Source organism: Mustela putorius, unplaced genomic scaffold (assembly GCF_011764305.1).
Source record: "Mustela putorius furo isolate JIRA1106 unplaced genomic scaffold, ASM1176430v1.1 tig00003909_pilon_pilon_pilon, whole genome shotgun sequence".
In the NCBI taxonomy this organism is placed as follows: Eukaryota; Metazoa; Chordata; class Mammalia; order Carnivora; family Mustelidae; genus Mustela; species Mustela putorius.
In genome coordinates, this window is record NW_025422057.1 from 9,243,815 (window position 1) to 9,268,356 (window position 24,542).

At 51.7% G+C, this 24,542-nt stretch overlaps 1 protein-coding gene across 16 annotated transcripts in view; it reads right to left on the minus strand.

Annotated features, from left to right (window-relative positions):
- TACC2 (transforming acidic coiled-coil containing protein 2) overlaps positions 1–24,542 on the minus strand; it is a 201,818-nt gene that overhangs the window by 38,172 nt on the left and 139,104 nt on the right. For 12 of the 16 annotated variants that reach the window (XM_045068841.1, XM_045068838.1, XM_045068844.1 and 9 more), the window contains 2 exons: positions 8,104–8,249; positions 357–1,668 (listed from right to left, as the gene is read on the minus strand). In XM_045068841.1, coding sequence (XP_044924776.1) covers positions 357–1,668; positions 8,104–8,249 — 1,458 coding nt within the window. The remainder of the gene's footprint in view (positions 1–356; positions 1,669–8,103; positions 8,250–24,542) is intronic. The other 4 variants (XM_045068845.1, XM_045068836.1, XM_045068847.1 and 1 more) reach the window with 1 other exon arrangement.

Sequence of the window (24,542 nt, forward strand, 5' to 3'; positions counted from 1 at the left end):
CACCAACGGAAGGTTGACCAAGTCTCTACTGGACAGTCCCTTCTTTATGGGCCCTTCCACACTCCCCTGGAATCAAATGTCAGGTCTGCAGCTAAAAATAATGCTTTAAACCACTGTCTTAAGACGACAAAGGATCAAGGACTCTAGACCTAAAGGGGTATGTGGCGGGGAAATGCCACCACTGTGGGTGCAGACAGGAAGTTGAAACAGGGACAGTGCTGCAAACCTAGCGGCCTTACGGCAGACGGACGGAGGGAAGGGTCAGGGCAGCCACATTCATCCAGACACACGACCCAGGATTACAGCCAACGCACAGGCCCGCCTCTGGTCTTACCACCTCGCACCCCTGAACTTACGTCTTTAGGGGGGTCTTCTTCTTCTTGGCAGGCTTGTTCAGCCCATCCCCGTCTGCTCCATTGGCTTCGATGGCACTGGCCGGGATCTCAAAGGAGGCTGGGGATTTAGAAGGCGAGCTGGGGGTCTTAGAGGATGTCTTAAAAGGGTCAATGGATTCATCACAGGCATCTGGGTCAAAGTTGTAGGACTGCTGGGGCAGTGTGGGAGATTCTTGCATTTTTGAGGTGGAAGAAAAAGGGTTAAAATTGGGGTCATCCCACTTGTCAATATCAAAGGTGTAGGTACCTTTGGCGATAGGGATGTCGTTGGGTTCATCGGGGGATCTGGTAGGCGAGGCAGGAGTGTTGTCGAGTTTCTCGGGTGTTTTTTTCATCTTTGGCCTCCTTAGGGGCATTTTGGCAACCGGCTTTTTGCCTAGCTTTTTGGTAGGAGGAGGGTTTTCCTGTTGGGTATCCCAACTACCCTTGTCCTCAGAATAGTCAAACTCCAGCCTCACCGAGAGCCCTTTGACTGGGGAGTCCTCCTGCCCCCCACTATCAGATGGGGTCACCTCCACTGCCTCTGGAGCCGTGGCAAGGGGCAATGTTTTCCTTCCAACCGGAGGTGAGTTCTGCACTCTGCCACTTCCAGAAGATGGGGGGACGGCCCCTTCGGCACCCTCGGGGTCCAGAGGGCAGGCAGCCTTGGGCACAGCAGTGGGTTCCAGGGGCGTCTCCTCCAAGAGGGCTGGGACAGAACCCTCCGTCTTGGCCAATTCCGGTTTTGTCTCTAGCGCTTGATTCTCCTCACTGGGGACAGTATTCTCCTCCACTGGCTCCTGTTGTGTCTCTTTTACTGGGGGGGTTTCGGTGGGTTTCTTTGTGGTCTGCTTCTTTTTTAAGGAAGGCGGCCTTGGCTTTTTAGTTCGCTTAAGGGTGCTGGAAGCACTGCTTGAACCTGTGCTATATGCATCTGGGGCCAGGGCCACGGCCTCGGGGTTGCCTGAGCAAGAAGCACCATCAAAGTCACTGGCTTGCAGGCTAAGAGAGCGGGACAGCGTGGACTTGGAGACGGGCACAGAATCGGTGGATTTCCTCCGCGTGTTCACTTTGCATTCCTGACTCTTAGAGTCTGAGCAGCGGGGCTCCAAGGTCTGGAAGTCGTCCACCAGCTCGATGCTGTCAAAGTCTAAGTTGTAAGTCCCGCTGCTGGCTATAGGCTTGTCTTCATCAAAGACGGCAGAGAAGGAGTGTGACGGGGGGCGGAAGGGGCTCCCTTCCACCGAGCTGCTGCGTGGGCCATCGGGGACAGAGGCCGGCTCGGAACCGCAGCCTGAGGAAGAGGAAGCAGAGGAGTCACTGAAGGACACAGGACACCAGAGCATTTCGGGCAGACTGCTACCCTCTGAGCAGAGGCCCAGCCCCTTCCCCTGGGCCCCCACTGGGGGGGCACAGTGCTGGGGTACAAAGCCTGCTCTCACCCATCACTACCCTCCAGGAGGGTAGCCTTACCCTACGGTCCCTTATCTGTAAAATGGGAGTGATGAGGGCTGTGTAGGGAAGAGCTCAAATCATTCAGTCATTCAGAAAAAACCTTTACCAAATTCCCAGTCAGGACCAGGCACCACTGTGGGAGTTGCGGACTCAACAATGAACAAAACAGACCAAATCTCACCCTCCTGGAAATTACATCCTTCAGGGAGAGGACAGTTTAGAAACAAATAAGTAAGATGTATAGACGGCCAGATGGTGATAGGCACTACAGAGAAAAATAAAGACAGAGTAGGGGCATTGCAATTTTAAAATAAAGTTGTTGGCAAAGCCCTCCAAGGAGGAAAAACATAAGCAAAGATCAGAAACAAGGTAAAGACGTGAACCAGGAGGATATCTGCCCCCTCCCCACCCTGCCCTGGGAAGGGGGAAGCATCATAGGTACCGGAGCAGAAAGTGCAAAGGCCCTGGGGTAGAAGCCCACCTGGCATGTTAAAGAAATAACAGAGGCCAGTGTGACTAAAGCAAGGGAGAGAGACAGCCATTACTACCATCAGGCCTGTTCTTGACTACTCGGAGCTTGTTGTGAGGAGCAACAGGCAGACTTTCTGTGGAGGCCCCAGGCCACTGCAACACGCCTTGCCTGCCACCTGTCCCTAGACCAGGCATCCCTTGTAATCTCTCCCTCTAGGCCTGCCTGCCATGCTCCCCTTCCTGGCCTCTCCTCCGGTCCAGTCCCTCTCCTCTCTGCTGCTCTTCCTCCCGGCCTGCCCACGCCCACGGCCACTGCCGGCCACAGAGGCTGCTCCATCACCTCATGACCCCACGGCTCCATGGAGTTCTGGCCATCCTGGCCTTGGCTCGGCCCCATTGGGCTCTGCCTGCACCAGCTGGTGCCTTTCATGCATTTCTGGGTTCACAGCTGTCCTGGGCAGTCAGCACGCCAGAAGAGGATGGGCCAGGAAACTAACAATACGTCACCGGACAAAGAAGGACAAATGCTGGGAAGAGGTCTGCAGAAGAAGGGACTGGCGAGTTGGCGCAGGTATGGCCTGGGGCAGCGCTCCCAAAGTAGTGTTTCACTAATGCGAGTTACGCCCCTGGCACCCACCCTGTGCCCGGCTGCGACAGAGACCAGATAAAACACAGGCGTTCAGTTAACTTGGAATTTCAGATCCTTGAAAAAGGGTTTTCGTATAAATTTGTCTTGGTAATTCCTTGTTGATTATCCGGGATTCAGATGTAACCGGACACCCTCTATTTCCGTTTGCGGAGTCTGGCAGCCCCGGCCCTCATCCCCACAAACGGACATGGCTTGGGACGCGCTCAGCTAACCCCGCATGGGCCTCTCGCTGGACATCTCGGAGCAATCTGTGCTCGCGACTGCAAATGCGCGGGCGGGCGTGCTCGTGTGATGGCCCCGACTTGCTCGCGAGCAGGCATTTCCCTTGGAGCACCTGACCGAGAACCCGGCCCAGGCCACGACCACACAAGAAAGTCCAAGCTTCCTGAGTTCAGGACTGCGTCTGACTCATCTCTGCTCTTCCTGGATTGGTCACACTTTCTGTTGCGGGCTCAGTAAGCACCTCCAGAATCGAAGATACCTTCTGGAAGCAGGTGCATTCACGGTTCTAAACGTTCCAGTCTCTCCTGCCCCCGGTGCCCCCCAGGCCCTACTTGTAGCTGATGCCCTGGAAGCCGGGGGTCGCTTCCTTAAAGCCTCACATCTCTGCCAGCAAATGACTCCTCCCGCACCTCGGGAACACTCCCACTTCCTTCCCATCTCAAAAGAAGAAGTCTCCTCCCTGCTTCTTTCCAAAACCAACTCCCTCTCTCTGCTTCCTCCAGAGCCTGGTCCCTTCAAACAGCCTATCCTCTTGCCCAAACACATGACACAGAGGACAGAGAAGGACCAGAGGACCCAGGGGAACAGGGGCTTTCAAGGGGGCCTTGCAGGAGGGAGAAGGAGCCTCAGTCCATCCCACTGTTTCTAAAGCGAGGCCCACAACCACCAGTCTCCTCTCTCTCAAGCTGCCCCGGGCCTTCTGAGACCCTCAGACGGTCGGTGGTTCCCCAGAATCAGGGAACAGGCTGCCATCTGCTCATCGTCTGGCGCAGAAGGAAAGCTCCTACCTGCCCACCGTCCTCTCCTCTTCACGGACATTCCCGAATTAACTCATCACGGACCAGGAAACCTAGTCTTGCTGCAGGGTGTCTCGGCCTTGGCACTGGGCCATATCGGGACGGCTACTTGTTAGGGGGGAGGGGGTGCTGTGCCGTTCACTGTAAGCTGTCAGGCAGCATTTTCAGCCTCTTACCCACAAAAAGCCACTGGCACACCAACCCCAGCTGCGACCATGTTTTAGGGGCACCTGGGTGGCTCAGTTGGTTAAGCATCTGCCTTCGGCTCAGGTCATGATCTCGGGATTCCAGGATCACGCCCCACGTTGGGCTCCCTGCCCAGTGGGGACTCTGCTTCTCCCTTGCCCTCTGCCCCTCCCCCTTCTTGTGTGCTTGCTCTCTCTCTTTGAAATACATAAATAAAATCTTAAAAAAAAAAAATGTTTCCAAAAATTGCCAAATGTCCCCTTGAGGGGCACCGTGATCCCTGGCCGAGAACCAGTCTCATTGTGTGGTCGTTAGCAGATCGTTCCACAAGGCCCATTTCAGGGCCAGAAGAGCCTGAATTAATCTGAAGACGGGGGCCTCGAACTACCATGTGGAACCCAACCTGGGCCTCTGCAAAGCCCACACTTCCCATGGAACAGTAAGGAAAGGTCTAGAACGGGCATGGTGTCTCCAGTCACCTCTAAGGCTTCCACATGGGCCTTCCCGGGCAGTGTCCCAGCGAGGCTAAGGAAACTGTCTTCACCCCAGGGGGAAGCAATGGCCCTGGAGGGAGACAACCATTGAAAGAGCCCACCTCTGCGCCACGAAACCTGGTTCACGGGGTCACTGACCACCTGCTTGCCCCGACAACCACTGTGTCCGTCCTCTGCCTCGGGGTCCTTACATGCACCAGCACACTCCACCTGCACACAGCAGCCTGGTTTCCCAACGGAAGAGAGTCAAGAGGCCCGGGTTCCTACCCCAGAGCCCCCCCTGCGCTGCGAGACGGAGGGCGAGGTCTGGAAGCCGCACATCTGACTGGGGAAGCAGGAGATGCCATCTGACACGCAGGATGCTGTAAGCACGGGGAAGGACACTTGGCTGAGTCAGAGATGACACCCCAAAGAACCCAGCGCAGGCCTGGCCTCAGGGGACACTTTAAAGGGAGCTGCCATTTAGTGATGCGACATTTCCTTCTGTCCCTTGTCGTCCAGTTCTGCGCTCTAGGAACAAGGCCACCGGATGGCAGCCGCACGTTGCCAACCCCGGACCAGAGAAGGTCAGAAAAAGAAGGGGGACCTCAGAGGGCTGGCAGGCTGCCCTCCTCACGTTACGGGTAAGACAAAACCAGGCTCAGACAAGCTGCGTCCTGACCCAGTCCAGCCCAGATGAAGGGCAGACACAGGCGAACACCCAGCATCCCCCTCACCATCCTCCTGTCCCATGGGGCACAACCGTGCTAGCTGGACCCAAGGTGAGGCTGGTTGTTCCCGACAACGTGGGTTTCCAGGGGAGCAAATCATGTCTTTATTCATAGCCAAGGGTCTAGTCTGTTAGTTCTCTTTCAGCACCTTTAGCAATACCCCAGATCCTTTACAGAAGAGAACCAAACAACAGATATGCTCCGAGCTCTTTCCTCCCAGCGGGTCTTGGAAAGAACTTTTCTTCCCCTCTAGCCACCTCTGGAAGCGGGCACACCTGCCTGCTCACGCCTCTGCTGTGCCCCATACTGCCTGCAGGATGGATGAGCAGACTTTTCTAACAAAAGCCACGAATCAGATGGCTCTTTGCACAGCCCAAGCCCAGGGCGGGGCGGGGGAGACTTTGAGCCGTCACGGTCACGGTCCTGGTCCCAACAGTAAGAGTCCTGATTGTGGAAGCCACGGATATTTAGCTTCAGTGGAGTTTTCCGAGAAGGAAAAGCACAAAGTCCCGGTTCAAAGACTCCCACTGACGCAATCAAGGTTCTGTGGGGCTGTGACTCGTGGCGATTACCAGCCCCAACCCCTTCCAGGCGGGGGTTTCCTCCTAATCCCCTGCAATGCTCATTTCGTTCTGAAGTTGCCCTCTTAGAAAGAGGCGGGAGCTGCGCGTCTGTTTATTTTTAAGAGTGGAAACGGCTCTTTGCTTTGTTGAAACGCAAGTCAGGCAGAAGGAACAAGGGCAGGCCACAAACAAGAACAGAAGCAGCAAACCATCCCCAGACTCTGTCAGGTTATGTGGCTGGAAATCCCAGAAGTGGCACATGGGCTCACACAATGGCCCTTCCCTGTTCACTCCTTGGTGCAGGAGAATGGGCCGTACGCTGTGATGCACCATCATTTTCTTCTCAGTTCTTTCCCAGAGCAGCTCATGTATCTGTGGCCATAAACTTGTACCCACAAAAAAAAGGATGGTTGATTTCCAATCACGTGTTTGATCTAGGGATGACGATCTATTTGTCATTCCCTTTCCATTAAACCTAAGGGTGATTTTTTTATAGTATTTTAAGAAATGAATTGTTATATGCTTCATAATATGAAAGAAAAAATGGGAATGTTAAAACTCTCTCAGCAGACCTTCTGGTTCCTCCTCTACCTTAAAATCAAATAAATTGCAACAATTCCTCTCTCAGGGCCCAGCCCCTAGACTAGCCATGCAGAATCAGATACTACTAGCTGAGCTATCAGAGACGGAAGACTATAAAAACAGCATTTGTCAGACACCAGCAAAGACACCTGCCCCCCCCCCAAAATGGTCCTAACCCTTTCCCTCAGGACTGGGGAGCCTATCTGGTTAGGAAGGGCGCCTGGGTGGCTTAGTTGTTAAGCATCACCCTTCAGCTCAGGTCATGATCCCAGGGTCCTGGGATAGAGTCCCACATCAGGCTCCCTGCTCGGCAGGAAGCCTGCTTCTCCCTCTCCCACTCCCCCCGCTTATGTTCCTTCTCTCGCTGTGTCTCTCTGAAAATAAATGAAGAGCATCTAAAAAAAAAAAACGAATCAGCTTCCAAGTGTCTACCCTTTCTAAAGTAACAGCCTATCTGAACCTAGAATAGGCAGAAAGAATTCTGCCCATTTCTTTGTAAAACCAACATCGAGGTCAAAATATCATTTGACTTTACAGTTCATCAGGCTTCTGGCCAGGGCAAGAGTATGAATGGAGGCCCAGCCCTACACTTGTTCCTCCTCCTCCCACTCCAGCTCCATCCCTTACCTGGGGTGGCCTTGAGCACAGGTGTGTGGACACCCCACCTCAGTTCCTCCTTGGCTGAGAGGTATAAACATGGGCACAGTCAGCCCTGGGAAGAGGGCCATGAGAAAGGGTGTCCAGAGTGTCCAGAAGGTGGTTGAGGAGGAGATGGGCCCTACAGCCTCACCACAGAGAGAAAACCGTGGCTGGAGGAAAGCCAGAGTGGGGTCCACTAGAACACACAGCCCAATGCAGGAAGGTGGTCCAGGTCTAAGAATGGTACCGCCTGGCTCTCCGACCAGTCTGCTGGGCCAGTTCGGGCTGTCCCCGTCTCCTTCCAGGTCTCGTGTTAAACTTGCACACTGGAGGTGTAGCTGGAGGATACAGGCACAAAACCCTGGCCGGGTCGGGGGCTGGGGAACGAGATCTGTCCCATCCCCTGGCACCTCCAGCAACCACAACTGAAAGGTATGGAAAGATCCACATTTTAAGTCTCACGAGGGGAGAAAGGAGGCAGGAAAGTGATACGAAATCAGGTAACTTGAGGTTAACGAGGAATAAATGAACCATTCATGCATGGGTTTGGCTATCTATGGCTTTCTCTTCTTTCCCATTTACTATGTATCTCCATTCCCAAGCCCAGGGGGGCTATGGTCTTTCATAAAAATGCAGATTCATGTGGGCTGTCAAGCACCAGTGTTCTGATGGGAGCCAAGGGCCACATATTAGAATCCAAGATAGAATCGCAAATAAAAACCTCCCAGACCCCCTCGTCCCCTTAAGCCCCATTCTGGATGCCAAGTAAATGGTACCCAGAGCTAAAGAAGGCGTTTCCCACAGGTCCCCCCCAAACACCTTCAAAGCAGACAGAATAATCTTCGGTATCTGCTCACTCTTAGTTTTCACTCACAAAACGAGCTCCGAGCAGGGAGGGGGCACCCCTCCAGCTGCCCTAGCCCAGGGCTGCTCCCAGGCTTCCCCGAGGGGAGCACCTGACCTTGGTTACCTGGTTCTTCCAGGGGGGGCTGCGCGCTGACCTCAGGTTCTGGAGTGACTTCGGGGGGTGGTGGGGGAGGGGCTGGTGGAGCTTTGACAGGAGTCGTCGACTCGGGGGTCTCAAATGCTTCTTCAGAGTCAGAACTCCTGATGGAGAGAGAAGGAGAGAAACGGGGTTAGGCAGGCGTCTGAGCCAAGTCGGCTCTGAGGGGCCAGGGGCCCCTGCTGCTGAGGCCATGTGGCCCTTGGATCCCTGCCTGGGACCCCTAGAACCGGGCTGGTTGCCCGATGAAGCTATTTGAGGACAGATGTGAGGAAAGTCATTTCCCAGCATGATTCCCAAGACTGAATCTCATTATCACCCGCTTTGTTCCCAAATGACATATGCTTTGAACTTAGCCCTATGAGAAATACGTATTTCTGGCCTCAGTGACAAAAACAAACAGGGGAATCTTTTGATCAACTCTGGCACCCAGTCGGTCAAACAGACAGTCGCAGAAACACATTTCTTTGCCATGGTTCCAACACATCGTAGGGTCCCCACTCCGTGAAACCAAATCGCGTTCGGCCTTTCCACACCCATCATTCTCTCCTGCCGCCCTTCCTTCCCGGAGCTTCTCAGAACTTAATGTAGATTTAGTCACCTCCTAATTGTGTTAATTATCATTCTCATCTCCTGAGCTTCAAGGCCATGAGGGCAGCAGGCCTTACTTATTACAGCATCTCTGAGCCTAAGCCAGGAGGCAGTGCATACACATCTGTTGAATGAATGAATGAATGGAAGCTGGCAAGCCAGATCTCTGGAGGATGTGCCGGACCAAGACACAAACACAGCCTGCTGATCTCCGTGATACAGTAACAACCACTGCCACTCTACCCAAAGGTCTGATCTCAAAGAAAACTCTTCATCCAGAGAACTGGACCAAAATTTCACCCACAGGACACCCACCCCACCCAGAAATAAGGGGGAGGCTCCTCAATCAACGAAAGCCATGTCCTGGGCTCTGGAAAACCCAGAGTGGACAGCCCTTCTCCAGCACTCTGCTTCTATAGGGGGTTCAATTTTAAGCCAGAAAGAATGAAACTTCCCCAAATCATGGAGCCAGGCCTGCGTCCCCAGGCCACGGGGCAGTTCCTCCCTTGCTCAAATGCCCAGCGGGGCGCAATCCTGGACCAACCCCACTCAAGGCTGCCAGAGGGGCATGCCCTGGGCTGAGTCCCTACTCAAGCCATCATACAGAGACTAAGATGCCACTCGCTCATTTGCAACAAGCAAGGTCATTAGCAAGAGAGCGGATACTCAGGGCCGCGGCTAGCACGCGTGACCCAACTGGCAAATCTGGGTGAAGACGCGTAATCAGAGGTGGCCGAGCCAGGAGAGCACGGAGCATGGAACGCTCTTGCTGCTGAGCTCCCACAAGGTCAAAGCACTCATGACCTCCACACAGGGCAGCCTCTTCTATAGACCGTCTGCCAGCCGGGGGAGAGAAGCAGGAAGCCAGCCAATCCCTCCACCGTCAGCCAGCACAGGAAAAAACAGCCATTTGGGGAGTTCTCCTTCAGAAAAATGTACACACTGATGCTTTTATGACTTGTTAGTGACTCGTTTTACCAGTGCCAAAGACCCCATCCCTCAGGATCCTGGCTCCTGCAACCCACCGCAAAACCCTCCCAGGGCCCAAAGAGATGAACAGAAACACCCAAGAAGCTTTTGATGGGCTCCGGGGAGCTGAAACTTGCACACTATCAAATTTCATGAGGAAAGACTCAACCACCACACACAGGACAGCCGCGCTGACTTTTTACAAACACATGTTAATATCAAAGGCCTTAGCTTTTGTCCAGGGAAAGTGAAGGAAAACAATAGATCAAGGTACCTGAGTTTTGCAAGGTTCCTTCACTGGCATGAAAAACATGAGGAAGTTACACAATGGAGTAGCAAAGAGAACCAAGAGTTTGGATCACCCTGGTGGGCCCTGGCTGTCACCCTGCCCCCAGCACGGCTTGCGTCAGGGGCAACACTGACAAGACACACGGAGCCAACTTGCCTCTTTCCAGAGCTTCCTTGAAGGGCCATCAGACTGGCTTCTCCACTGCTGGTCACCGCTGTCCACATCCACTGGGCCCACTCCACCAGGGGCCACATCCGCCAGGAGGCAAAAGCCATCTTTGCCAAAGGATAGCTTCTGTCCCCTAAAGTCCCACCCTGATTCTCTGGTTGTATCTCTGGGATCTAAATCTGTCCAAGATGTCAGCAAGGAGTTTTCTGCACTGCCGGCCACGGACACAGCAGGCTTCCCCAGCGTGCAGCCGGGACACGGAGTGAGAGGCTGCGTGCTCCTCCCGTCGCTTCTGTAGCCCTGGGCCCTGGCGATGCACAGCCTTAGAGCACAAAGGACCCCTACTCTTTCCCTCAGCATGAGCAAGCGACAGGGAGAGCCGGATGCTCTTGGGTCCGAGCTGCTGAATTCCAATGAGGTCTCCCAGGCTGCAGCTGCCCGGCCCGTGCACCTGCTCGGAAGGGACCGCCATTCACCACTGCCCTGTTGGGAGGGAGACGGCCCATCAAGCCCCTTTGTGGCTCCTTGCCTGTTGACCATGAACCGTTTCTGCATCAAAACACCACGGGGGACCGTGGACCACGAGAATGGCCCTCACTTCCGGTGATGCCTGCGTTGTGTTCACATTTCCGCGCTCTCTCCCAGGAGCAGAGAGCAAGTTAATTAGAGGAGGCGGATGGCAGCTTTTTTAATTAGCTCTTTTCCCCCTGTTCAGTTTCCCAGAGGGCTCAGAAACATTTCTGAGAGCAGGGATTTCTGCAGTCCACCCACAAAGAGCTTGTACATAAAAATAAAGCAGCACTTTGGAGGCCCAAGGCGGAAAAGCAGCTCCCCGTCGGCTGTTTGATTTTTTTTTTTCCCCTACTAGAAAAAAACCAAAGTACAATAAATGATTCTGTTATGGCTCCACACACTTTCCAAATGAAAGAAAAGGAAATTAATTTGCTGCAAAGATGCATCAGAAAGAACGTGCCACTCCAGTCTGCTAAAACATCTCTAAATTAGAGGGAAATGCATTCACCAGGATAGACGGGTGCTATGTTATTAGATAAGCAAATATGCAAATGAATGCAAATAAAATGAGACATATGTCTTTCCCTCATGTCAAAAGCTAGCTCATAATGACCACGCATGAAATATGGTCCCAGCATGAAAAGCTTTATAATGGTTATCATATGCCCAACTTTCTGTTACGAGTCAGGCACTGGGCGAGGCCCATTTGCACATTTCTCTCTCGTCTTCAAACCAGCCCGCCTGCTAGAGAGCAGGCTCACTTTACAGATGGCATCACTAAGGCTTAGGGAAGCAAATTACTTTGCCCTTGGCCATCTAGTTAGCAAGCAATGGCAGATGGGCTCAAATCTAGAACTGTATGCCTATAAGATCTGTGCCCTTTTCACTGTCTTGGTGGTTTCCAAACATTCTCAACAGCAGAATTCTTCTTCCAAATACATCCCCTGGGCGGAGCAAAGCAGTATTTCATTGATTTTATAAGCTCAATTTATAATATATTCTTATGACAAAGTCTATCACTGGGAATAATAAAGCTGTCTTGACAAACTTGAAAACCTGACACCAGGGGTCGGGGATGCCAATCGCAGCATCAGACCTGCTGATAGCTCCCGGGCTGGCAGTCCTGACACAGACGATGACTGACTGCAAACAGCACCTGTTTTTTCATGGCTTGTCCTATGAACACAGGATCTTCTCGAGTAAGGCAGACAGGGCCGAGTAGCTATGTAGCGGTACAAAACCAATTCATCCATCACCACCAGGCCATATGCTGATGGTATCCAACCCCACGCAGTGTAGTGTGCACGGACGGCAAGGAAAGACAGAAACGTGTAACCCCGAGGGCAGAGAGACCGTGCTAGCCACCAAAACCAAACCCGCCAAGCTCCCAGCTGTATGTTAGCAAAGTATTAAGAGTATTTTTTCGAATATGTTTTCAGATTTCAGAGAATCTCTAGACAGTTCTGAGCTCCCGCTGAGCACACAATGAAGAAATCAGTCCCTCCACAGATGACGCACCGTATTAAAACAGAGCACTATGTGGAAACTGTCCCCAAAGTGAGCCAGCTGGCAAAATGTAGAACTCCCTAGGGCCCGTTGCCCTATCTTTTTGCTTAACTCTCAGTATTTTCAGGTTTTCCTTCTATGAACTATAACAACAAAACAGTGTAAGATCAACACCCACCAAAGAATACATTAATGTAATATAGGTTAGCATAATAAATGATAAAAGTTAGTATAATAAAATCACATATACACAAAAGTATGTGTGAATGTATCCATGTATAAATAAAATACGATTATCTCTTTTTTTCAAGATTTTATTTATTTATTTGACAGAAAGATACACAGCGAGAGAGGGAACCCCAAGCAGGGGGAGTGGGAGAGGGGGAAGCAGGCTCCCTGCTGAGCAGGGAGCCCAATGCGGGGCTCGATCCCAAGACCCTGGGATCATACCTGAGCTGAAGGCAGACGCTTAACAACTGAGCCACCCGGGAGGCCCTCTTTTTCTTTTTAAGTTTATTTACAATCCCTACACCCAACGTGGGTTTCAACGTGGGGTTCAAACTCAACAACCTCCCCATCAAGAGTCACACGCTCTACAGACTGAGTCAGCCACGTGCCCCCAAACCTGGGCATCTCTTACTAAAGAGACGCTATAAACGTAGTTTTTCAGCTTATCATTAAACAGTTACATTTTGCTCAAGTTTTATGGGAAGTAATTCAAGGGCTCAGGAAAAGAAATCTCAGACACAGTAGAATGAATCTTCCAACTCTGAAGATGGAAGAAAATGTCCTATCCCGACACGCTTACCACGTCCTTTTAAACAGGAAAGGAAACTGAGGCCAGGAGAGCTGCGGCGACTTCCCAAGGTAACCAGCCCATTTTGGCAGAGCTTCAGGTTGGCCTTCCATGGCACCAGCCTGCTTTCATTAAACGCTGCCCGCACATAAGAAGGCAACCCCCACCTCCTAGCCGCAGTGCCCCGCCCCCTGAAAATCTAAAGTTACCTGTACCTACGTGCTATCTGATTACCAAGAAAGAGTTCATTCTTTTTTCTTTAAGGATTTTATCTATTTATTTATTTTAGATCAAGGGAGAAAGAGAGAGAGAGCAGGAGCTGGGGGAGGGGCAGTAGAGAAGGGAGAGGGATGACTCCGTGCTGGGCGTGGAGCCCCATGTGGGGCCTGATCCCACAATCCCCAGATCATGACCTGAGCTGAAACCAAGAGTTGGACGTTCAACTGCCTGAGGCACCCAGACATAAGAAAGAGATCCTTCTACAGCATGGCTAAAGGGAAGTTACTATGTAGAAAGTCGTCTATTTCTACAGCAATTTCTCAGGATTCTAGTGAAAGGGAGCCTGGGGACTGAGGTTTTGCAACCACCTGCCCACCAAGAGTGAAAAGCCACAGGCAGGGCCCCAGGAGACCCACTTTCCGTGACATACGCCCCACTCCCGAGCAAGACTACAGGCGTCCCTCTGGCCTCCCTCCCTTTGAGACCAAACCCAGAGAGATGTCATAGTGCTGGCCCAGAGCCCGCTGTCGAGAGGAGGCTCAGATCCTCCAGGCCAAGAGAACGCCTGTCATTGCTGAAGAGAGGGAGACCTTCCAGAAACAAAACGGAGCTCTCAGCAGATCAGACCAGCTCCTTCCTCTCCGCATGTAAGGATCTGATGGGTTTGTACGTGAGAGGGTATTTTTGAAACTGCTTTGCATTAAATTCGATTCATCAAAATATTCCCCTCCAGACAGCCCTGACAAGAAACGCTGTCTCTGTCGTCACATGGGCACGTACTCCCGCGCGCGCACCCACACAGGCTCCCCTCCTGGTCCAAACATCCTGACCAGACGGGCCCCGTTTTCGGGCTGACCGAAGAGAGTCCATCACGGTCCTGTGCCCGTCGTGCGGACAGAAAAGGAATCCGCTGTGCAGGATCCCTCCTCAACATTCAGGTCATTATTTCAGGAACATGATTTCAACACGACCAAGAGCTAAGACCCTTCTTGAGCTGTGAGGTGACTGAGGAGACCACAGTCAGGTGCCGTCTTCCACGAACACAGAGCTAGAACTGGCGAGCCAGGCTGCTAGAGTTTTCCAGACTGAAATTCCCGCCAGCTACGTCGCTCCCTCTATCTGGGTGAACAAGGGCCAGTCACTTGACCACCTGGGCCCTTGGATGGTTTGTCCATCCTAACTGGGAAAAATAACTGTAAGGATCATCCTTTCCCTGTATTACTGCAGCTCTGATTCTGCCCTTGGCCTCCAGCCCTTAGAAACTGGGGGAACTTCCTAGCAAGCTAAGTCTTCCTTTTCATTTCGTCACAGCTACCGATCTGGGCATGAAGGAGAATCTGGAGCCTACACACTATGTGGGATGTCTGTCCTGCCAGGCAAAGGGACTCTCAGGGTCACACTGACCTTGACTTCATCCTTCCCTCCAAGTGCACACCACCCACACACCCCAGGTTCGGGGAGGGTTTCCAGAATGGAGGAGGCTTTGGTGTGGGTTGCAACGGTGTGTACACATGTGCCCAGCGAAACATCCCTACACACTTTGTTTTGAAATTGGCTTCTCTGCAGCAATACCGGGCACTTAGCAGAGCAGACGCTCCAAGGGCCGAGTGCCTTCGCGCAGGCCACATCGGATGGAGGCCGAGCCAGCAGCCCTGGGCTCCTGATTCTACCTGTTTGTAACTGGATCCTGGAGAAATGCCAGAATGCCAATCAAGTCTCAGGAGAAAGAAAGAAAGAAAGAGAGAGAGAGAGAAGGAAAGAAAGGCCTCGACTGCCCTTCAATGCCCTTGCCTTCTGCAACGATATCGCCAAAATCTCATCTTTGTAGCTGAACTCCTTGCTTGGGTAACTTAAGCTGGAATCTTTAAACTCAGCTTCTTAAAAACTCAACTGGAAAAAAGATATTTATAGACACCAGCAAGAAAAGATGGGACACACAGAACTGAGAAAGACCTAAGAAGGAGCTTCCAGCAGACTGTCGTTAAGGGTCCTGCTCTTTTCTCTAGAGAGAACCCCAGAGCACTGTGCCCAGTCCGACGGCTAACAAGCAGTCTCCCACGCAGCTAAGACAGCACCAGCAGTCAGGGAGACACAGAAATGTCTCTGTTCAACCACGTATGCTGAAGACCCTGCACCTTCCTCAATGAAAAGCTCTTCTGGTCTTGTCTGAAAACATACTTATCCTCCTTTTATATGCTGTTCTAATGGGTTTGTGTTACGGACTGTGTGTGTGTGTGTGTGTGTGTCTGTGTGTGTGTGTGTGTGTGTGTCTGTGTGTGTTCCCCACATTCGCACTGAAATCTCACTCTCAATGTGATGGACGTGACTCGAAGCTGCTCGGGCCCCATGAAGGGTAGGAGCGCCCCTTACAAAACAAGCCCCAGGGAAGAGCCTTGCCCCTCTGCCACGTGAGGACGCAGAGAGAACACGACCATCTATGACCAAGGAATCAGGTCCGCACCAGACACCCAATCCACTCGTGCCTGGACCGTGGATTCCCCAGCCTCCAGAACTGCACGGAATAAACGTCTGTTGTTGAAGCCGCCCCGTCTGCGGCACTTTTGTCATTCCAGCCTCCGCAGACCAAGACAGTCTCCTACCTCATTTCTGAAACCAAAACAAATGAGAAGGAGCAGGGAAGACAGACACGTAGGCAGCATCCAGGAAGCCTGAGTGATCTGTGAGACAGAAGGGCCGTCAAAGACGATGCAGCAACTCGGAAAGAAGAGTAATGCCTGCTGAACCCCTAGGGTGTCCCCAGCGCCCCGCAGGTACCAGAGGCCCCCCTCCCCCAGCACCCACATGGCTGACGCGGGCGTGATGGGTTCACGTGTATAGTCAGGATAGCTCCAAATTGAGTAATAAGCAGGAAAAAACAGCAAATTAAGGAATTACATAGAGTGCAAGCTTATCTGGGACACAACAATTAGATATATATGCAAATATACATGAACACCCATGCATATTTACATAACACACGCATATCTGTGTGGAGACAGATATAGACCTACACATAGACAACAATGTGTGGTTTCTGTAATCTGAAAGGAGTATCCGAGCACAAGCGCACGCTGGCAGGATGCTGGCCTGAAGGGGGCAGAGCCCAGCCACAATGCTGGGGACGCCAGTGGCCTTCCCAGATCTGCTCAGTGTGATCTCCCAAAGCCCAAGGGTCCAGGATGCAAGGAACGGAGCTTGGCTGGGTCTGATTTGCTGGATTATGTCCAAGGCGACATGGTGTAAGGGAAGGAGCTGACCAGGAGTTCGGGGAAAGGGCAGCAGCCAGAACCTAGCCTTCCTCGCGCACAGCCTAGGACAGACCTGCCCGCCTGGGACCTGCCCCTTCAGGTGCCCCCGCAGCCGGCAAGAAGCACCCATCCTGCTTCGCGAGCTCACCCGGCACACGGCACAAGCATCGCTCTGATTTCGGGGTGCCTTCCTGGGCACTGCCTGGGTTCCAGGATGGGGGCCTCAAGCAGGGACCGCGCACCTCAGCGCATGTCATGGTTTGTTCCTCAGTTCCCTCACCTGTCCTCCCTCTGGCCCTCAAACAGGCAAGGCATGTGGACATCATTCCACAGTTTCAGTTGGGCTGGACACCTGTTCCGAGCTGGGCACTGGGGCGACCACGTCGGACACCCCAGCTCCCTGCTCTCAGGAAGCTCCAGTCCTCCTGGGGCCGGAGGGTGACAATCCAGAACCGAGGGGCCCAGTGGCCCTGCAGGGGCAGAACCGAGACGAAGCACAGGGCTTGTGCTCCCTGTCCCAAACCAGTGGGTCTCCTCTACGTACCAGGGGCTCCTGCGCATTGGCAGGCTGGAGGGTGTGAATCAGTCTCTACCACGTTTGGGTGCCAACGGTTTCCAGGGCATCGCCAACTCCAGGGCGAGGGACCAAACAACAGGGTTTCCACATCTGGATCCGTGACCGCCCCCATGGGGACAGCCGGCCAGGCCAACCGGTCTCCCCTGCCCTCTGCCTCTCAGCCTCACCTTAACCCAACCCTCATTCAACCACCACTCGGGTGCCCAAGGGGCCCCAGCTCTGCCCTCCTGACTATAACCTCTGGAGGTTCCTGGAACCTACCCCGGGTGACAGGAAAGGCTGTAGGCTAACCACACCCAAGAGTTAGAGTTAGCCAAGAGCCTTCTGCAGGAGGGTCAGGTCAGGTTACCCTCACTGATTGGCATCTTGGACAAAGAGAGAGATCATCACCGGGTCAAAGGAGACTCAAGTGCTAAGCTCAGAGCAGATGCCGTCCGCTCAGTAGAGCAAGGGCGGTCCGGCCTTAGCTTTCTGGGCCCCCAAGTTCTTTATGTCCAAAGCACCCTCACCGAAGTGTCTGTCTGTCCGTCTCCATGTCTATCTCTGTGCGTCTCTGTCTGAGGCTCTGAATTGGGTTCGGTTTCTCTCTGTCCTAGAGCGCGTCTCAGTACGTGTCTTCCTCTCCTCTGCCCTCCCTTGCCCCTGTGTGAGCGTGAGTGTGAACGTGAATGTGTGTGTGTGCGTGCACGTGCCCTCCACCCCTGCCGGGCATCTGCATCCCCGACCACCACCACCCCACACTGATCTTTGGTCAAAAGGGGGAAAAGCACATTTGGAGGCTGTCCCGCTAACCTGAATTCTGCCCTTTCTACCGATAATTAAAGCTCATGTGTTTTGACTTTATAATTCATCACTTATAGTTCTGTCTTTAGAGTGGTCCTTCAAAGCCTTGCAAATTATTATTAATAATAGCAACGGAGAAAGGATTTGAGGGCTCTTACTGCATGGGACGTTATCCGCCCCATACTCACCCCTTCCTAATGTTCAGCACACACTCATTACTGACTCACGCTGAGGCCAACGCTTTAACATACAGAGCTGACCCATGAACCACACAGGGGTTGGTGCACCAACGCCCCACGAGCCGTCAGAATCCAAGTATAACTTTTGACTCTCCAAAAACTTGACTAGTAGTAGCCTACTGTTGATCCGGAGCCTTCCTGGTAACATAAAGAGTTGATCATCACATATTTTCCATGTTACATGTATTTTATACTGTATTTGCACAAGAAGTAAGCCAGAGACAAGAAAGTATTGAGAAAATCGTAAGGAAGAGAAAGTATATTGACAGTACTGAACAGCCGCCAAAAAAACCCATACAAAAGTGGAGTTGTGTCGCACAAACCTGTGGGGTTTGAGGGTCAAGGGTACATACCTTACAGGTAGATTTCACCCAGTCTGCTAAAAACCTCAGCGGCCCAGAAAGCATTGTGAGCTCCCTGCGCCATCCAAGCAGCTGTGGCTACAGATGAGAGCATCACGCCCTCCCGCTGAGACAACTGACCTTGATCGAGACTCTGAAGCTTTGCTAACTGAAAGAAGTGAGCCCAGAGTGGGTTTAGTTTGTTTTATTTCATTTATCTGCACATCAGTAATTCTCCTGACATTGCCCAGAGGTGACACTCGGCCAATACCTCCCCCAGCAGCTCCTCGTGAAGCACCAAGACAAACTTCGGAAAAGTTCCTTCCCAGCTGTGCTAAGTAAATGGCGATGTGGGATGCACTGGGTATCTCAGCCACGACCATGACGTTGCACCCAGAAACATAAATGGAACAAACCTGGACGTGAGCTAGAATACTTTAGTAAAAAGTCTGGCATGTAGAAAATTTTAAAAGCTCATTTTTCTACCAGTGTCTGCAAACAGGCTTTTTGTGCGATAAAGGAGCAGCACTTAAATCTGTCCCTTTCCTTCCAATCTCTTTACGGGACCAAAAAGAAAAGAAGGACTTGTAAACAGCCTGACTGTTGCAGAGAATAAGTATTGTTCAACGCCTTGAAAACACACATTTCCTGAAGGCACTGACTGCTTCAGAATATTTCCACCCCATTCTCTCATACATAATGCAGCAGCATCACACAGTCTTTGACCCACTTATTAAAAAAATTCTGAACAGAGGGGCGCCTGGGTGGCGCCGCTGGTTAATCATCAGACTCTTGATTTTAGCTCAGGTCAGGATCTCAGGGTCCCGGGATCGAGTCCCCCGCTGGGCTCCCCCCATCGGGCTCCCTCCGTGCTCAGTGCGGAGCCTGCTTGGGATTCTCTCCCCTTCCTTCTTCCTCTGCTCCTCCCCACGCCCCCTCGAAATAAATAAATAAAATCTTTAAAAAAATATTCGGAATAGATAATGTCTGAATGAAATCATGTTCTTCACGTATACTATCGGAATGACCTGATTCGGATAATTTTGTAGAAGGAAACCAGCACAATATTCACAAAATATAAACAAGAGTGCTTACAGACCTGGCTCCAAAATTTGTGCTCCTCCACCAGGGAGGTGAGCGATTTCAGACAGGTTCCTGACACACCTTACCTGGGCCCTTTTCCTCATCCGTGCGGTGGCACCTGCCACCAATGGCATGAGGTCGTTCTGAGAAGGGAGTCTGCCCTCAGACCGTGCCGGGCACACAGAAGGTGTCTACTCTCCCCAGTCCTTACCATGTCAGAATTCTACAGCCAGGAGTATCATATCCTTCGCCTGAACATAATCAGAGAAACCCAGAGCCAAGTCCATTGTCCCTGCTTGTAGTCAGGGAACAGCTATACCAATGATTGGTGAATTTCCAGAGCAATGAGAAAAGAATGTGATTTTTTTGCTCTTCCCACACACCCTCGGCTCCCCTCCCCAGCTCACACACACACACACACACACACACACACAGCCTGGTAAAATGGCTGTGGGTGAGGAATTGTAAAATCAAGCAATAAATCCACTCGAATATTTACTGAATTAATTCACAGCCAGTCTGACAGAAATTGTAATCAGCAAAGGAGAAGGAGTGTTCTGGGTTCTGGGGTGCACTGGGGAGCTTTTCTCTCTCTTGCATTCCCTGAAAGGAAGACAGACATGAAGACAGACATGATGAGGGAAGGAGGAGCCAGTCATCCCAGGGCTGGGGAAAGAAGGTTCCAGGCAGAGAGAACCACAAGATGGTGAGTCCTGAGGTGGGAAGGGGCTTGCCAGTTGCAAAGGGCAGGCTGAGTTATGGGCCCCCCAACCGCTGGGGAAAAGAAGAGGGCCAGGAGGAGAAAGTCTGCCCTGAGGAGCTGGAGAGCCTGGGGAGGGCTTCACATGGGGAAGAACTTCCCCTACATATGGTCTTCAAGGCCACCAGGACTGCTCTGACAAGGGCAGCAAGGCAGCAGTGGGGGAGGGAGACAGCACCTCACCTCGGCGGGGAGACAGGAGTCCAGAGACAGAAGGTGGGGCCCTGCACTAGACAAGCAAGGGGGAAGGACAGAGGGAGAAACAGCTGCAAAGATGAGTAGTCAGACTCGAGACTCCCATGGCAGGTTAAGGAAAAAGCTGAGATCCCAAGTGTGCTTTCAAAAAGTTTTGGCTAAGATAAACATTTCTTTTTTCTGTCACTGTAACAGATACTAGAAAGAAGATAGCTTTTCTCAGGGTACCTGGGTGGCTCAGTCAGTTAACTGTCCGCCATCGGCTCAGGTCATGATCTCAGTGTCCTGGGACGGAGCCCCCATGTGGGCCTCCCTGCTCAGCGGGGCATCCCTGGGTAGCCTCCCCCCGCCCCCGCCCCGCTGGTGCACTCGCTGGCTTCAGCTCTCTCTTTCTCAAATAAATAAATAAAATCTTGGAAAAAAATAAAGAAAAAAAAGAAAGAAGACAGTTTTTCTTGACTTCAAGGGACCCTGAATCATCTCTTAACAGCAGTCGATTTAATAACAAAAGTATCAAAGCCGTAATCAGTGGTTTGACTATGTCAGGGCTGAGAAGCAACCTCAGATTTCAATTACATAGAACAAAGCTCCAATGAAAGATACGATTTCCCACAGCAAAGGAGCAAACTGTCCCAAGGTTAAGGGTTTTGTGACAATAACCCAATTGAGTTAAAATAGACTCTCAGAGCTGACCTCTGTGCCACCACACTACTCAGTTGGATGATAAAAGGAACAGAGTAAGGTATAAATCTGACAACGGCCACCACCTGACAATTATTTCCAGTCCTCATGCCTTCAAGCCCTCCGACTTACCAACAAGCCCCAGCCCTCCCCCTTATTTTTAGGACAAGGGCAGCCCTTTGTGCTTTGTCTTCTCAAATCTCTTGCATCAAAGGCTCCAAGTTTTCCATTATCTCAAGGGTCCTACTATTTTAAAAGTCATGCTTCTGGTTTCAGCTGGAATCTTAATGAAAGTTGAAGCAAATAATTAGGGGCTTATCTCTTCTTTATTTGTCACAGGACATGCCGACGGGCCAAGCATTAGAAGAAAAAGAAAGAATCACGGATTTTGGCTCGCACAAGCGGAAGGAGGTGATAAGCACACATACTCTGGTATGAATGGAGAATCTGACACATGCTGCCCAAAATTAAGATGGGAAAGCTCTGACTCTTGACAATTCCATATTGCACTTCCTTCAAAAGCCAACACCAGAGGGGTTCATTTGCTTGGCTCAGGAGGTCAAGGCCAACAAAGGACTGAACGGATTGGCCCATTCAACATCAGACATGATGACGGAAATCCATCAACCAAATCATCGTTCCCGGAGCACCTGGATGGCTCAGTCAGTTAGGCGTCTGCCTTCAGCCCAGGTCACGAACTCAGACTCCAGGGATAGAGCATCAGACTCCCTGTATAGCGGGGAGCCTGCTTCTCCCTCTGCCCATCCCCCCTTTTGTGCTCACGCTCTCTCTCAAATAAATAGGATCTTTAAAAAAAAAATAAATAAATCATTCCAGAGCTGCTAAACAAGTAAATACAAAACCTACAACGAAGACCTCAGTGATGGAAAACATTTCCACCAGAGAACATGCAGAAATACTCTGATACAGGAGAAGAACCAGACACTCTCCTATGTGCTATTTCAAGACGGAGGCCCCGCAAATCCTTGCTTTCCGCCCTGGACACCACTTTCACCCCAGGATGTGGGAGCAATGCCTCCGAAAGAAAGAGAAAGAGAAAGAGGAGGAGAGAGCCAGCGTCACAGAGAGCAAGGGACAGACACTTGGTGCTCGAGCAGGTAACGGGGGGCTCGTCTGCGGGGCAACCAGAGGTGAGCCGGACCTTCCCCTCCCCGTGCATCAAATGCTTTCCAGCTCTTTCCAGGTCGCACACAGGAGAAAATGCCCGCTGCTTACTGACACGTACGCCTGGGGTGAACTCCAGGCTTGGGCGCCTCTCAAAGCCTGAGATGCTGCTCCTTCATCTCCTGGGAGAATTCCAAGTGCCCAGCCAGGGTCTGGCGCTGCAGCAGGACCCTGGTGCCTGGACAGCCCCACCTCCACTCCGTCCCCCAAATCCCTTCCTCCTGCTGCGGAGTAATGCCATGGCTTCCTCGCAGCTGCCAGGCCTGGGCCTTATCCCTCCCCGTTGCCTTGTCCTTCCTGCTTCAAAAACCTCACCTGGGAGCCTCCCTTTCTTTTATCGCTTCCAAAAGGCCCCCCGCACAGGCCCCTCGCCCTGCTAGCGCTGCTTCTCCCCCACGCAGCTGCCTTTCTCTCCCTCTCGCCTCCAGCCACCATGGCTCCTTCCAAATTCCTCAAGTTCCCACCGCCGCCTCCCTTGGGGGCCGACCTGCTCCAGCCAATCGCACACACATCCTGGCTTCCTGGGGTCAGACCAGCCCTTTAAGCAGCTCTCATCTGCGAGGCTAGCTATAAAGCCATACATTTTCTCAGGAAAAAGAAGACAAAAAAAAACCCAAAATTATTTCTGTCTACATGTATAATGAGATCCAAGTAAAATGATGCTGTATATTCACTCAGTCGGGATGAATCGTGGGCCCTGCACAGATGTCCTCTTGTACCCTGAAGAACAGCCCCGCCTACTCCAAACAGCCCCCAGATGGGCAGCCGTGCAGGCACTAAACCGTTATCTATGGGGGCATAAAACTAGAAGGTTCTTTATTAACTAAGAGGGACCTCGGGGGAGAATTTCAGGAAAGCCAGTTTTCAAACAGCTCTAAAGAGGAAGATCGGCTCTTAAGTCTATGAATAAGGCTGCCCAGTATCTTCAGTGGCAAATCTGGAAACTCAGAATTACAGTTTATGTGACAAGGAACATAATAAAGAAATAAAGGTGGGCTGTCTTCTCCCTTGCCCCTTGAACACACACCCAAATCTGGTCACAAGACTCCTCCATCAAAGGCTGCCCACGGCTGCCCGAACTCCTTAGTGCGACTTGCGAGGCCTTCCAAGATTTGGCCCCTGCAATCTCCCTCTAGTCCCCCACACCCAGCCCTCCAGGACCCTCCCGGCCCCTCTGCACTGGCTCTTGCTGTTCCTTCCACCTGGCTGCCCTCCTGCCCAACAGACACCTGCTCAGGAAGGTTCAGCAGGATGGCCCCTCCTCCATGCAGCCCTCCATTACTTTATCTCCACTAGACGCTAAAGTGTCCGTCCCAGTGCCTAAAACACCCAAGTGCATGTTTGGGGTGCACAACATCAGCCTCCCCCAGGAGACTGTGAGCTCTTTGCATACCGGTTCCTTTGTCTGTGCGTGACAGTGGCCTCCAAGGTACAAAGGGCCCAGCCATCATTGTGCCTCTTTGGCTTCTTCTATTTTTCTATCTTACAACCTGACTGGTCCAATTCCATCATATATATACGTATTATATATACATATATTATATATATATATATTTTTTTAAACCAATCAAATATTACACCTGGGTATGAGGGCAATACTTCCCAAGGCCCCTGAGATTTGGGTAATTTATAGTTTCTCCAGGCAAGCCTTTACCCATCACCCCCGTACCTCTGGTTCCTTCCCACACACCATGCCAGGAATTTAAGCTCTGAGTTTTAGAAGAGGTAGTCACGTATGGAGATGGGGGAAAGGCAGTATTCAGGAAATTACAAATATAACACAACATGTAATAATGTAGCATAACAATATAATACGACATAACATAACATAATATGATACAACATAACATAACATAACATGACCTATTTTGCGCATAAATTGGGAAAGGCACGGCGTAAAGCCAGGAAAGCGAACACAAGGACGGAAGGGCATTATTTGAGAAAGCCCATCCGAGCGGGCTGGTTTCCGACGCCAGGACCTTCTTTTCCACTTCACAGGCACTATGGGGTTTTCTCGGGGAGTGATACTAATGCATCCTTTGGCACCATGTGCCAGCATTTCAGGGTTTTCTTCCCCAGACTTCACTAGGAATTATGCTATATTAAAACAAACAAAAACCCACGAGCAGAATACTTCACAAACATGTGCATGTGCTCCCCAGCGTCGCCAGCATGACCATGCCTCTTCTCTCCAGCTGCAGAATCTCCCAGCCACAGGGAGGGGGCGGGGGTGCTAACCCCACCGTGCAGATGT